A 15,718-nucleotide genomic window follows, 5' to 3' on the forward strand; every position below is an offset into this window, starting at 1 on the left:
GACCTTGAAAATACCAATAATGTATAACTCAGCAAAACGTGAGTATTTTTAAATACAATTTGGTATCCTGAAAACTTCTACATCAAAGCTATCATGTAGCACAACTATTCTACTAAGAATTCCCAGGGACTGATTATAGTTCCTTAAAAATTTAATGACCTTGAAATGTATAGGGAATATGAATATTTATGGAATGTAGGTATTTTTCAGTATCAAAACAAGTAAACCAGGGGTGCAGACTTATTAAACATTCTTCAGCAAATGGCAATCACAGGCTTTGCTGCAGAGTAACAACATTTATTGTGAGGATGGGGAAAACATGGTTATATTGCTAAATTTGTCGAAATTAAAATTAAGAAACAATTAAACCATGAAATAGTTACAGCAATTAATAGGATTATATAGATAAGGCAAGGTACTATTCTGCTCCTATAAACCTAATAATCTCATTTCAAAAAATATTTTTTAAAAACATATATAAGAGAAGAGCAGGCAATAAATACATAGGTGTTGGCATATAGGTGTAGACATATGTCCACACCACTAAAGAATGAGCGCTCTTAAATAAAAAACATCACAAAATAGAAACAGGGAGCTAACAAGCACTAGCTCTTCAACGGGACACTAGCACTCGTGAACTCCAGATCAATGCCTGAATTAAGACCCTTTTTGGAGTTCACAAGTGCTGGTATCCCTTTGAACAGATAGTGCTTATGAGCTCCCTTTTCCACTTTTTTTTTTTGGTAGTTGTTGGCGCATCGGCTTTTGTGGCCATAATGCACCTCCCAAGGTTTTTGCAGTACTCTGATCCAAGCCTGAGACAGGATTCGAACCCGCGACCTTTGGGTTGCCAGGCAGGCACTTTACCCACCCGGCTAGCCTGGTCGGCTTCCATTTTGTTGTGTTTTGGACATTAGTAGTTGAAATGCAAGATTTGTACAGCTTACTTCTTAAGGGTGGGGAACACTGCACACAAGTAATGAGCTAACCTACAAATATGAAAATTCAGTGGGACAGTCCCTAACTATTGATGAGATGTAATTCAGCAGCTAAACAAGTTTCACAGTTCTTGTTTTCATTGTTTTCAAAAAAGTAGTCTGATCATACCAAAAATAAAAGATGAAATACCCCAACATATATACAGCTAAATGAAGCTGCATGTCAGAGTATTTCATCTTTTAGAAAATACAAGGGCAAATACATTTCCCATGTATTTTATTGCGCATAATAATCACAATTTTGTTTATTTATGACATGCACAGGATGACAATGAGCCTCATTGGACATTATCAGTTTGTATAGGATGTCCAAGTATTGATTTTTCAATTCTGAAAATATTATAACTGAACTTATCTATTAAATTTGAGTATTGCATATATATTCTGACAATTCTTTTGCAACAAAGATCATGTATGGATGAAACTCACTCTCACACTTCTATCCAGAATGTTAAGTACTGCAGCATGCTGTTTGATACATGTAATATGAATTATGGTCATTATCTTACCTGTTTTCTGAAAATGTTATTGGTTCAGTGCAAGACACATATAATACATATCTTATACTAAGCCATTTGGTAAGCCAATTTTCTATATTCTTTTATTCTTCTAAATTTTCTATACCAGATGGTGAATAAGCTATATTCACCGTTTAGTAAACCAAGTTAATATGGAATAACAAAGAGTACCGTAAGTTTGAAACTGATAATAATATCTTCAATGCATTTCCATTATGGACTCCATCTTCACAAATAATTTGACAAAAACAACACATAACTGCACATGCCAATGTTTCATCACATGACTGGTACAAAATGGCAGAAAATAAAACTCAAGATACTGCCTTCTGATAACTGATCTTTGCACTTGACTACATTATGCCTAGTGTGCACAATTTAAAAACTAAATGTGCCTGTACTTTCTGCCTCACTCTATACATACAACAACTTGGTAAAAATCTACTGTGTGGAATGGCATCATGGGGGGGTGAAGAAATTGGATATGTATTGCAATAATTTTAATACTAATTCATCTAGGCTTATCAATATTCTACCTGAAATGCAGTTTCAATGTCACCACACCTCCCAAATGCTTTTATCATTGCATGGTATGTTATATTACTAGGAAGCCATCCTTTTTCTTCCATCTGTTGCTGAAGTTTGGTAGCTTTCTTCAGCCCAAGTTCAGGAAAAGGACATTCAGCACATGCATTAAAGAGGCCAGTAAGAGTTGCTGCACTAGGGTTAAAGTCTCTATCTCTCATCTGAAACAGTTTATATTTAGTCATTATTATAAGAATACAAACTATAACTGTAAACACTAATTAAACAGCAATTTTAATAAAGCAAAGAAAAACTATGTTACGTGTATATTGAAAGCAAACAGTATCATTATACAGTATCAATTTAACTTCCAAAAACTCTTAAAGACTTAATAGAAAAAATAAAATATTCAAAGATTTTATCAAATGAAGTTATTTTTACTTAAGTTCCGTCTTGATTTGTAGCAATTATCTCTTTTTAAAAGATATATCATTAATTTAATATAGTCTAAAAAGTTTCAATAGATATAATTTCTTTTTAGTAATATTTAAGAATAAAACTAATTTTCAAATATTTTATAATATGAAGTGTTAAACTTTAAAAAATGTTAATTTCTTTCATTAAAAAGAAAAACTTTCATTTGTAAATACATTTTCATAAATACTTTTCTCTCATACATTTCTCTCTATAAATGCACTGATGTTAAATTATTTAATCTTAAATCACTTTAAGAAGTCATATTTCCATTTTCTTTCTCTTTTGTAGTACTTTATTGTATACAGATGACATTATACCAATATCACGTATTCTGCAGAATTCATGGAGTTGAATTTCATAAATTTGTTAAGAAAAGCCTGTACAATGAGAAAGAGAAAAGATGCAGATGAATAAAAAGAACATGAATATTTTGATGGCTAGTGAAAGACATCTTTTGCAGAAATAGTATAATTGATTCACTAACCCGTCTAAGCAATTTAAATGCCATTGATGTATACCCTGCTTTTCCACATGCTGATATCAAGAATGTAAAATGAGGAGGAATTGGTTTTACACCATCAGCTTTCATCTGATTAAGCACTTGCAAAGCTTCTTTTAACTAAAAAGAAAAAGCATATGCCATGTAGCATGTTATTTTCAATAAATAATTACACTGATAATGCATATTTCAAAGTAATGAGATGAACATTATGAATTTTTTTAATACTTATAGTAAAGATATCTAAACTTTAACTTAATACCACTATTGATTAAAAAATATATATATACAGTGGGTAGTTAATTTTCATATACTACTATTTTATTATTATTTTTTTTTTCATTTCTATATAACACTGCAACAATGTATATATTGCAAGTGGTACAGAGATCATAAGTTGGGAACTACTCTCTTATAATATTCTGGGTTTGTTTTGTTAACTAAATTGGTTAAATAAAATCATTCAAATAATCATACTGATAAAAAAAAAGTGTCCGTGTGTATGTGTGTGCGTGCATGCATGCACATGCATATACACATTATATTGTGCACACACTTTATTATCAAAAGTAACCAGATACACATTTCAAAAACCTTTCACTGGTACAGTATGTAATAATATGTCACCCATCTTTGGCTTTAATTATATGCTGTAGCCTCATCAGTACTCTTGAAACCAATTTTTCATAACAGGAAGGCAATATTTTGGTCCATTCCTCCTGCAGTTGATTCAGCTGCTGGTTGTGAGCATGTTCACCTCACCTGAAGCCGATATTCAAGTTCAATGGAGTTAATGCTCTGGACAAGACAAAGTTTCTGCATCCAGTTCCTTTGTGACTGCATTGTAGTAACCAAACTAATTGGTCAAACAAGTTTTCCCCTTAACAAACCTATGCAGTGTTTGAAGTACAAAGGGTACTAGGAACGTTTTGCAATATGACGCAACAATGAATCACAGGAAGCTGCTTGTTGCTGCATGTTGAGACATGTTCATACGTGTATAGTAGCCGCCGTGCCAAGTTGATGGGCTCAGTTATTCATTAGTAGTGAGAGTGTAAAGTGCTTGCGATGGCATCGTGGTCACGAAATGAGATAAGGACAGTTTTGCGGTATAATTTCGTGCGTGGTTTAACCATAGACCAGTGCTTAGAAGAAATGACTCTTGCACTAGATGATGATTGTCCACATCGTACAACGATATTCAGGTGGTATAGAGAATTCCAAAGGGGAAATTTCACTCTGGAGGATTCTGAGAGGCCGGGAAGGCCACGAACGTCAGTTACGGAGGAAAACGTTACTGCTGTGAGGAAAATGCTTGACGAAAACAGGCGAGTGACCTACCAACAGATAGAGGATACTTTGGGCCTAAATGCACCAGCAATTCGTTCGATTCTGCAAGATCATTTGCACGTGAAGAAACTTTGTTCCCTCTGGGTGCCGCATCAACTGACTGAAGAGCAGATGACACGACGTGTGACTTGGTGCCGCGAGATGTTAAAAAAGTTTGATAAGGGACAATCTCGGTATGTGAACAACATCGTGACAGGTGACGAGACTTGGCTGTACTATTACGATCTGCCGACCAAAGCTCAAAACAAAGTTTGGGTCTTTGATGATGACGACACACCCGTAATTGTCAGAAAATCCCGATCTGTAAAGAAGAAAATGATGGCTGTATTTTTCAAATCAAGCGGAATTGTGGAACGTGTCGTTTTGGACACACAGAAGACAGTCACAGCTAAGTGGTATACTGAACAATGCCTGCCTAAAGTCATTGGATCTATGAAGAACCTGCGGCCAAAGTCAAGAATGGACACCTGGTACCTCCATCACGATAATGCTCCAGCTCACCGCGCCAAAGCCTGCACCGAATATTTGACCACGACAGGACTGAAACTTCTCGAGCACCCTCCCTACAGTCCAGACCTTGCTCCCTGCGACTTTGCACTGTTCCCACATGTGAAAATGAAGCTAAAAGGGAGGCGGTTTTCCAGTGATGAGGACCTTCTACGGGCTTGGGACAACGAGTTGTTTGTTTGTTTGTTATTTGGTTTTTAGGAGCATTAGCAACTAAGGCCATATTGCTCCGGGATATGCGGTGGTCATTCCCTGACCTTTCCGCATTCTCCGTATTTGGTGGTGACGGGCTCGAACCCCGGTCTAATCAAGAAGCGTGTGCTATGCACTGCTGCTCCTTCCCACCTGGCTACGGAGGCGCCTGGGACAACGAGTGTGCTTTACTCCCTAGTGAAACTTGGCAGAACTGGTTTAAAGATTGGTTTCGGAGGATGGAGAGGTGTATTGAATGTAGAGGAAATTACTTTGAAAAAATTAAATAAACAAAGCTGTATTGCAAAACTTTCCTAGTACCCTTTGTATAACTGTGGCCTTGTTTACATGATCCTGAATTACTTCTTTTACCAGTGATTCTGGAACAGAAATTAAACTAAGAGGTCTGTAATTACTCATATCACCCTTTGATCCCAGTTTGAATTGGGGATACATTTGCACATCTCCAGTCCACAGGGCCCTCCCCTAAATCCAAGGATGCTCCTATCATTATGGCTAAGGGTTTGCTTGCTTACTTCCTTTGCTGCTTCCCTTAATATAATTAAGGGAGGCAGTGAAACAACTCCTGGCACTCACCACCATGATAGGATATTGTGTTGTAATTCTGTACTTCACAATAAAGATGCCACCTCCATAGTCAGGTGGGCAGGAGCAGCAGTGCATAGCACATGCTTCTTGATTAGACCGGGGTTCGAGCCCATGACCACCAAATACGGAGGATGCGGAAAGGTCAGGGAATGACCACCGCATATCCCCGGAGCAATATGGCCTTAGTTGCTAATGCTCCTAAAAACCAAATAACAACAACAAAGATTGATTTAATTGGATAAATCCCATCCACCCCAGGTGCCTCTCTTATATTTAGCTTCAACAATTTCTCTTCCACTTTCCTCTAAGTTATTGCAAAACCATTTAACTCTTAGTTAGAGTTTGATAAACTTCTGGCATCCTCTTCACTAAAAAATTCCTAGTGCATGAATGTAGATGCAAAATACTCATTCACTTTGTCAGCAACCTGAGCAGGATCTTCAACAGTGAAACCACTGATATCAAGGGGACCAATTTGATTCATCTCCCTTCCTTCTAGTTTACATAAGTAAAGAAGTCTGTCGTTTATCCTTGCATCCTTTGCCAAAGATTTCTCAATTTCCCTGTACTTGCTTACCCTCCTTTATGACAAGTTACAGACTAGTTTATAACTACCATAGGCTTCTGTGTAACCTGATAATTTACACGCACCTTGTGCATTCTTCCTCTCTGCCATGAGCCTCATCAGTTCATCTGACATTCATTTAGGCCAGTTCATCTGACTTCCACCTTGAACAGTATTTCTTAGTTGGTATGAAAAGCCTATTAGCTTCTATGATTAATTCCTTGAACACTTTCCATTTAGAATTTGCTGATGGTAAAATCATTGTATAGAATTTAAAAACTGCCTGAGACCACTGTAGTCACCTTTATGAAAGCAAAAACCATTTCCATTACCCTTGATGATAGTTACATCTTTAAGTAAATCTCAAATAATAATAGTAATAGAGGCATGTGATGCAAGAAAGCGAGCATATGAGCTTATGTAGCATCAGCCAAAAAAAAAAAAAAATAATAATAAAAAAATTTTTAAAAATTTCACACAACCATTCCCTCTAAAAGTTTGTCCAGTTCCTCCTTGAATTTATTTAAGCTATCAATTTCCACAATGACAGATGGGAGTTTGTTCCAGCAATTAACCACCAGCTGGCTAAAGGCAAATTTTCGCACATCTATTCTACAACTGTCTTTACTCAATTTGAATTTATGCCCCCTTAGGTTTGTAATCTGAGCAAGTGAAAGAATCCCATCAGAATTCAGCATGCTCAACCCCATTCAAGGCTTTATACACCTCAATCAGATCACCTCGCAGGTGCCTAGTCTCCAGCCGCTGCAATTTGCAGAACTTAAGCCTCTCTTGGTAAGAGGAGCCCTTCATTCCACTCACCAATCTTGTAGCCCTTCTCTGTACACGTTCAAGCAAACCTATATCCTTCCTAAAATGAGGCCTCCAGACCTGTATGCAATACTCAAGGCATTGCCTGACCACTGCCTTATTCAAGTCAATACACTGTGATCACCACCACCTAGCAATTCTTTTATCTGCAAATTCTTAATGCATGAATAGTCACTGTTGATAATCAGATCAAGAGCATTACTCCCTCTTGTTGCTTCTCTAACATGCTGCTGTAAAAAACATGTGAGAGAGAGTGAGAAATTATTATTGACGTCTTTTCTTAGAAAGAAAGCATTAATTTTCACAAAAATAGTAATACTGCAGTCCTACAACCTCTCTTTTGATGCCATACTGAATATAGTACATGAAATTTTTCCTTGCTACAACTCAAGCCAAAAATAAAAATCAGGACACTAATAAATTATACAGTAGTGTATAATCTTTCCTTATTTGTGACGCTGCATTTTACATGAACTCAACCCGTCTTGGGGTCTATACTTGGTGTATTTATTTTTGAATGAGGATAAATTTTATAACTGTACAATAATAATGCAATCAAAATACAGTCTCTCATGATCCCATTTGGGACTGCAACCCGAGTGTCACACAATAGTGGCTGGTATGAAAGTAAAATTTCACACAGCATTCTCACACTGGGAATACCTTCCTGGTGGCATGGTTTTGCTACTTAAAACTTGTTCAGAAGGTGGATTCAAATTGCATTGATAACTTGAGGAATTCTTAATATCCTCTTTACTGTAGTTAGCCAATACTGGGAGAAACTAATTGCAGCTCCAACCACCTACAGTAGTATTTCCTTCCACAAGCTATTATAAGCTTTTTAGCATACATGTACGACATGCAATTGGCCTATGAACACCAGGTCCTACAGACATGTTATCACAGTATGAGGGCCATGGAGTCACATGGGAGAAACTATTTAGTCCTCCCCATTTACTACTATCCCTTGTTAACAAATTGAACACATGATTAATATTATAGATGGGGAATGGTGAACACATTTACAATTACTACAGATAAAGAATTTATTAAAATACTTGTGTCATGTTAATATAATTAGAAATAATTATAACCCTAATATTGAAAAATATGGGCAAAATTATGTGAGTTCTGAGAAGGGCTATTTATAAAGAAGAAAAGAAAATTTTTTTTTTTTTATGTGAACCCCAAACACGAGAGGTATTAGAACCTATAGTACTTAGTACCGTGTTTCGGTTGGAGGTTGAGAAGATGAAAGAAGATATTTGTTGACATTGGACTTGAACTTCTGTAGATTGTAATTTTCAGGAAATACATATGAAGGAAGGTTGTTCCAGAAAACGGCAGTTGAATGAATAAATGAGGAAGATGAAAAGTTGGTTCTGTGGGTTTGAAGTTGGACACTAAATCGATGTTGGCTGGTGGCGGCACATGTTCAGACTGTTTTGAAAGAGAGAGCAGGAATTATAGAAGCCAATTCAGAAGAACAGTGCCCATGGAAGTATCTGTAGAAGAGGTATGCAGCAGAAACAGTACATCTATGAGAAATCGAATGGAGAGACTCTGTTAGAGATGAATCATTAATTAACCTAACTGCCCTCTTCTGAATGGAATCAAGAAGCCTGAGAGAGGTTTTGGGGGCACCACCCCAGATGTAGGAACAATATTCCATGGCAGGGCGGATTTGTGATTTATACAGAGTGAGCAGCTGTTTGGAAGAAACGTAAAGACGAGAGCGAAAGAGAAAACCAAGTTTTTTAGATACAGTGGAAGAAATATTTGTAATGTGCTTGTGCCAAGAGAGATTAGAAGTCAGGGTAATCCCCAAAAGAGATATATCGTTTTGCCTAGAAATAGGAGTGTCACTAAAGATAAGCATAGGAGCAGAAGAATCCTTTTTGCAAGATATAAGACAAGACTGAGTTTTAGCAGGGTTGAAATCAACTAAGTTGTCTTTGCCCCACTGGAGAATTACCTGAAGATCGGCATTTAAGGAATTGGTAGCAGATTTTCGAGAAGTTGAAGCTGATTGAGCAGGACAAAGTTTCTCAAAATGGAAAGTGGAATGCAATGTGCTATCATCGGCAAAACTATGGATAGGATTTCCAGTCAATGGAAGAAGGTCATTAATATACAAGAGGAAAAGAGTGGGGGAAAGAACTGAATCTTGGGGGACACCAGCATTAGTGGAGAAGTTAGAAGGCAGAGAGCCATCTACCATCACCCTCAGTGAGTGATCAGAGAGAAAACTGGATAACCAATTACTAAAAACCATTGGCAAACCATAAGATGGAAGCTTGTTTAGAAGACCTTTATGCCAAACATGATCAAAAGCCTGTCAGATGTCAAGAGCAACTACTTCTGTTTCACCGAACCTTTCCATTGAATTAGTCCATAAATGGGTTACATAAGCCAGAATATCACCAGTGGATCGACACTGACAGAATCCATACTGGCGATCGTTGATCAGACAGAAGGTTTCTAGGTAGTTTAAGAGTTGGCGGTTAATTGATTTTTCCATTACTTTAGAAAGAGTAGAAGTAATTGAAAGGGGGACGATAATTGGATGAGAGGGACTTGTCACCCTTTTTAGGAACTAGCTGAATGTGAGCAAATTTTCAAGCAGAAGGAAAAACACCTTTGGAATAAGAGAGTGAAAAAAGGAGGCAAAGAATAGGAGTAAGTTCATGAGCACAGGTTTTGAGAACAAGTGGAGAAATACCATCGGGACTTGGAGCTTTCTTAGCATCAAGATTCATCAAAATCCTTCTGATATCCTTTTGATGGAAGACCACAGGAGGCATTGAATGGAGCGTCTTGGGAATGGTGGGAGGTGTTTTACCAAGATCATTAATACATGAGCTGGAAGAAAAATGGGATACTAGCAGGTCAGCTTTATCCTTGGCTGAAGTGAAAACAGAACCATCTGGTTTGGACAGAGGTGGGCAAAAGTTGCAGCCAATAGCTTTGGCAAGAGACCAGAATGCTTGGCTACCATTAGAGCAAGAAGCAAGTTTTCTGCTCTTAGCCTGTTCAAACTCTAGTTTGGACTGATTAATAACTGCTTTACAATTGTTGCGAGCTTTGGTGTAGGCAGAAAATGAAACTGAAGAATTAGAAACAAGCCAATTACGATATGCAACATTCTTCTCTTGAACATCCTTAACACATTTATTGGAAAATCAAGGTTTAGATAAAGGAAGAGATTTTAAAGTGGAGTGTGGGATAAAGGATTCCATTCCTGCAAGAATAATTTCACTGACACGATCTGAGCAAACGTTGACATCAGAAGTTTTGAAAGAGTAATCAAGGTTTAGGCCAAAATGGATGTCAGATGAACTAATGAGGCATATGGCAGAGAAGAAAAATGCATGGGATACTTACAAATTAACGCATGACACAGAAGCCTATGATAGATACAAGTTGATATGCAACCAAGTTACAAAGGAGGTTAGGCAGGCGAAGCCAGATTACGAGAAATTCTTGGCAAGGGATGCAAAGAAAAACAGCATAGAATTCTTTACTTATGTAAACTCTAGAAGGAAGGGGATGAATCAGATTGGGTCAACTGTTGATGATCCTGCTCAGGTAGCTAACAAACTAAATGAATATTTTGCATCAACATTCACACATGAGGAGTTATTCAGCGAGGGGAATGCCAGAGGTGTATTCAACTCTAGCAGTAAGCTACAGAATCTTGAAATAACTGGAAGTAAAGTGGAAGAGAAATTGTTGAAGATAAACACAAGAAAGGCACCCGGGGTGGATGGGATCTATCCAGTTATATTAAAGGAGGCAGCAAAGGAAGTAAGCAAACCCTTAGCCATAATTATGAGAGCTTCTTGGACTCAGGGGAGGTACCCATAGACTGGAAATGTGCAAATGTGACCCCAATTCACAAAGGAGGATCAAAGGCTGACACAAGTAATTATAGACCTGTGAGCTTAACTTCTGTTCCAGGAAAATTAATGGAGGCACTGGTTAAAGAAGCACTGCAGGATCATTTAGACAAGACTTCAGTTATAGCTTGGACACAACATGGTTTTGTTAAGGGGAAGTCTTGCCTGACCAATTTGATTGGATACTATGATGCAGTCACAAAAGAACTGGATGCAGAGAATAGCTTTGATATTATATACTTGGATCTTAGAAAGGCTTTTGATACTGTTGCACATGGAAGACTGCTACACAAATTGGAGCAGTGTGATATTGGAGGCAAATTGCTGCTATGGATAAAGGGGTGGTGGAGGGGGAGAAGACAGAGAGTGGTAATCAATGGACACTGCTCATCGTGGACTAATGTTATTAGTGGAGTCCCTCAGGGTTCAGTATTGGGTCCCTTATTGTTTTCTGTATTTATAAATGATATTGATGATGGTATATCAAGCTTAATGTCCAAGTCAAGGACACTACTGACACTATGCTGCTGCAACAGGATCTGGAAAGGTTGAGCAGATGGGCTGAGAGGTGGCAAATGAAGTTTAACATTGACAAATGTAAAGTACTACACATGAGAAACAGCAACCCCAGAGCAACGTATCAACTCTGTGGTACTACACTGACAGTGGTAGAGAATGAAAGGGACTTGGGGATGGTTGTGCAGGCAGATATGAAGTTCTCTGAGCAGTGCAGACGGGCTGCAAGAGTAGCTCATGGAGTATTGTCAATGATATACAGGAATTTTTCCAGCAGGGATAAGGAGGTGATTATTCCCTTGTATAAGGCAATGGTCAGGCCACACCTAGAGTACTGTATACAGGTCTGGAGGCCTCATTTCAAGAAAGATGTAGAGCTGCTGGAACGAGTACAGAGAAGGGCAACAAGATTAGCGAATGGAACAAAGGGGTGCTCTTACGAAGAAAGGCTTAAGTTTTGCAAATTACAGTGTCTGGAGACTAGGCACCAGCGAGGTGATCTGATAGAGGTGTATAAAGCCTTGAATGGGTTGAGCATGCTCAATGCTGATGGGATTCTTCCTCTAGCTCAGAATAATCACCTGAGAGGGCATAAATTCAAATTGAGGAAAGACAGATGTAGGATAGACGTGCAGAAATTTGCCTATAGCCAGTGGGTGGTTGGTTGGTGGAACAGACTTCCATCCCTTGTCGTGGAGGTTGATAACCTAAATAAGTTTAAGGCTCAGCTGGACAGGTATTTTGAACAAAGTGGAAGTGGGTTTTTTTTTTTTTTTTTTTGCTGATGCTGCATAAGCTTGCTTTCTTGCATCAAATGCCTCTACTAATGCTAATGCTAATCCGACCAAGGAAAAGAAGACTCGCAGGTGATCCCATTTTGCATTCTTGTAATGCCAAACAACACAAGGTTGGAAATAGCCATGAGATAAAGGTTCCATTGGAGAAGAGACAATCACCAAGTTGTGATCTGAAGTGCCTAAAGGCCCTCTCACTTCGACCGTGTACTTAGAAGGGTTGTTTGTGAGAAAAAGATCAAGCGTATTGGCTGTATGATTAGGATTGTCCGGTATTCTTGTAGGTAAATGAACAATCTGTGCTAGGCCATTAGTAATTGCAAAAGCCTCAGCATCTCGACCTGGGTCGGTGTGACTAGAAAACGGAAGTCAGCTGGAGTTGTGAACATTAAAATCACCAAGGAAAATTACCTCACTGTTAGGAAAGTTGGACTGGAGAAAGTCAAGTTGCAAAGAGAAGAAGTCAAAGAGCTCCAAGTGATTAGTGGAGTTGGGAGAACGGTAGAGACAACAGATGAATTTGACACAATGAGGTAGAGAGATTTTAAGCCAGAGAAGATCAAAGAGAGGAGATTCCAAATTGCCAAGTCTCTGACAGGGAATATCTGAATGGACATATGCATAAGTACCACCTTTGAGGCGAAAGGAATCATACAGCAAATAATTTGGGCATCTGAGATGAGCAGTCAGTAGTTGAATCAACCGATAACTGGGATTCTGTCAGAAAAAGTACATGGGGTTTGGCAGACTGCAAGTGGAAATGGACATCGTTGAGATTAGAATTGAGACCACGTATATTTGTGAAATGAATTAGGAAGTGTTTGGGAGGTTTAGATCTTTTTGCAGATAAGCTTGCTCTATTAGTTTGATAATTCATGGTGTATTCAATAGTAAGAAGAAGTGGGTGGGACATGCTGTATGAAGTAATGAAATTTTTGGATATGGCATACACGTGGTAAGAATATACCCAGATCCTTGACATAACGTGGCCTTGACAATGCTCCCCGTATACACACTACTCGGACTCTCTCCAGTCACTACCTGGCAGAGTAGAGGTAGCAAGATTATACACTAGCTGATCCGGAAGCCTCCTAGAGAGTTACCAATAGGTTCGGTCCGACGTACTAACTAGCAGACGGCCTGCGAACACCGTTTTAGAGCTGTACCCTCGAAATGCAAGGTATATTGGATCTCGCCACAACGTTCATCATAACCTCAAAAGTCATCAATCATACTGCATGATGGAAGAGATAGGGAAGGGTTGACCGGAACTTAACTCTAGAGACTAAACATGGGTTCCACCACTTTTTGGATATGGCATACACGTGGTAAGAATATACCCAGATCCTTGACATAACGTGGCCTCGACAATGCTCCCCGCATACACACTACTCGGACTCCCTCCAGTCACTATCTGGCAGAGTAGAGGTAGCAAGATTATACACTAGCTGATCCGGAAGCCTCCTAGAGAGTTACCAATAGGTTCGGTCCGGTGTACTAATTAGCGGCCGGCCTATATTTCACTGGTTGATGAGAGTCATATACCACCTAGTACTGCCTGGTAACACAGAGGGGCAGCGTTCCTCCATGTGGTGTGGGCGCCACACCTCGACCTCTGCTTACGTTGGTTCACACCTGGGTGGTCACCCACCATGTACTTGTGCATGGAGGTTATACCCATTTAAAATAAATCAGAAAAAAGAATAATTAAATTTGTAATTTGCTACTGATTCAAATGATAAATTAAAATAAGGATACCTTTTTGTTCTTGTAAAGTTCTTTCATTTCTAATAAGTAATCTTGGGCTGACCTTCGCTCTGAACCAGAAGGAAGTTGTTCCACTTTATCTTCATCGTCATCATCATCAGACAGATCTTCAGCATCTACTTGATAGCGATAATTTATATCGGCATCTGCCAATGTGCCAAATTGATCAGGGTCATTTAGTTCATTTTTCATGAAATCATATTCAGATTGGTAGCATTCTGGCAGAATATTCAATGAAGACATTTGTGGGTTTATCTTATTTATTTTATCTTTTTCACCACTGTGTGAAGCTATGTTCATTTCTAATGGATGTTTCAAAGTATTAAAACCATTAGGATTCAATCCACTAATGTCTTTTAAATGTTGTTGTTTATTTCTAAAGTTAGATTGTTTAGATTTTCTGTTAAATTTAGTGCTATTTTTTTCTTTTTGCATTTCTTTATTTTGTCCATCCTTTGTTTTCTGTCGAGGTGGATTTGATTCTAATGGATGCTTTAAAGTGCCAAATACATCAGGATTTGCATCTGCATCCCAATGAAATTTCTGAATATTCTGCTCTCCCATCTTAAAATTATTCTGTTTCTCGCCAACATGTAACATATTTAAGCCAGCACAAAATCTCTGAAAACAAAAAGGATGTACTAGCATAGATTGAAAAATATAAGGAAACATGTTCTGATTCAGTCTATTGGAAAGAGAATTATGGTAGTGAATTGGTTTAAACATTTCCCACAATAATATCTTTCTGGGACAAAATGCCATATTACTGGTAATGCAATGAATAACTGGTATTGGAAGATTTAAGTTACCACAGGAATGTTTCCAGTTTTATATCTTGATTCCCTGCAAGAAAAAAGAAATTGATCATAATCATTGAATATATTTCATTTTAAAAAATTAAATTAATTTAGCATTAGCAGTGCCATATGATGCAGAACGCAGGCTTATACAGCATCAGCCAAAAAAAAAAACACATGACACCTCCCATTTCACCTATTCATTCCCTCCAATAGTTTGTCCAATTCTTCCCTGAATTTATTTAAGCTATCAACTTCCACAACAACAAATGGAAGTTTGTTCCAGCAATTAACCACCCGCTGGCTAAAGGAAAATTTCCGCACATCTATTCTACATCTGTCTTTTCTTAATTTGAATTTACGCCCCCTTAGGTTCGTAATCTGAACAAGTGGAAGGATCCCATCAGAATTCAGCGTGCTCAACCCATTCAAGGCCTTATATACCTCAATCAGATCACCGCACAGGTGCCTAGTCTCCAGCCACTGCAATTTGCAGAACTTAAGCCTCTCTTGGTAAGAGGATCCCTTCATTCCCCCTCACCAATCTTGTTGCCCTTCTCTGTACACGCTCAAGCAAATCTACATCCTTCCTAAAATGAGGCCTCCAGACCTGTACGCAGTATTCAAGGCACAGCCTGACCATTGCCTTATACAGAGGGACAATCACCTCCTTCTCCCTGCTAGCAAAATTCCTATATATCATTGACAAAACCCCATGACCTGCCCTGGCAGCCTGTCTGCATTGCTCAGAAAACTTCATATCTGACTGTACAATTACTCCCAGGTCTTTTTCATTTTCCACCACCTCAAGTGTAGTACCATACAGTTGGTACGTTTCTCTGGGGTTACTTCTACCCATATGCAAAGTACTGCA

General features: G+C 38.4%; 1 protein-coding gene across 1 annotated transcript in view; it reads right to left on the bottom strand.

The window, feature by feature from the left end:
* Positions 1 to 14,809, bottom strand: part of LOC150082280 (uncharacterized) — a 20,711-nt gene extending 5,902 nt beyond the window's left edge. The window contains exons 1-3 of the mRNA XM_090380470.1: positions 14,039 to 14,809; positions 3,003 to 3,137; positions 2,053 to 2,262 (exon numbers count right to left, since the gene is read on the bottom strand). Coding sequence (XP_090236596.1) covers positions 2,053 to 2,262; positions 3,003 to 3,137; positions 14,039 to 14,809 — 1,116 coding nt within the window. The remainder of the gene's footprint in view (positions 1 to 2,052; positions 2,263 to 3,002; positions 3,138 to 14,038) is intronic.
* Between the last annotated feature and the right edge of the window lie 909 nt (positions 14,810 to 15,718).

The sequence above is a fragment of the Mastigoproctus giganteus genome, chromosome 8, assembly GCF_048544385.1.
Source record: "Mastigoproctus giganteus isolate SK-2022 chromosome 8, ASM4854438v1, whole genome shotgun sequence".
Lineage (NCBI taxonomy): Eukaryota > Metazoa > Arthropoda > Arachnida > Uropygi > Thelyphonidae > Mastigoproctus > Mastigoproctus giganteus.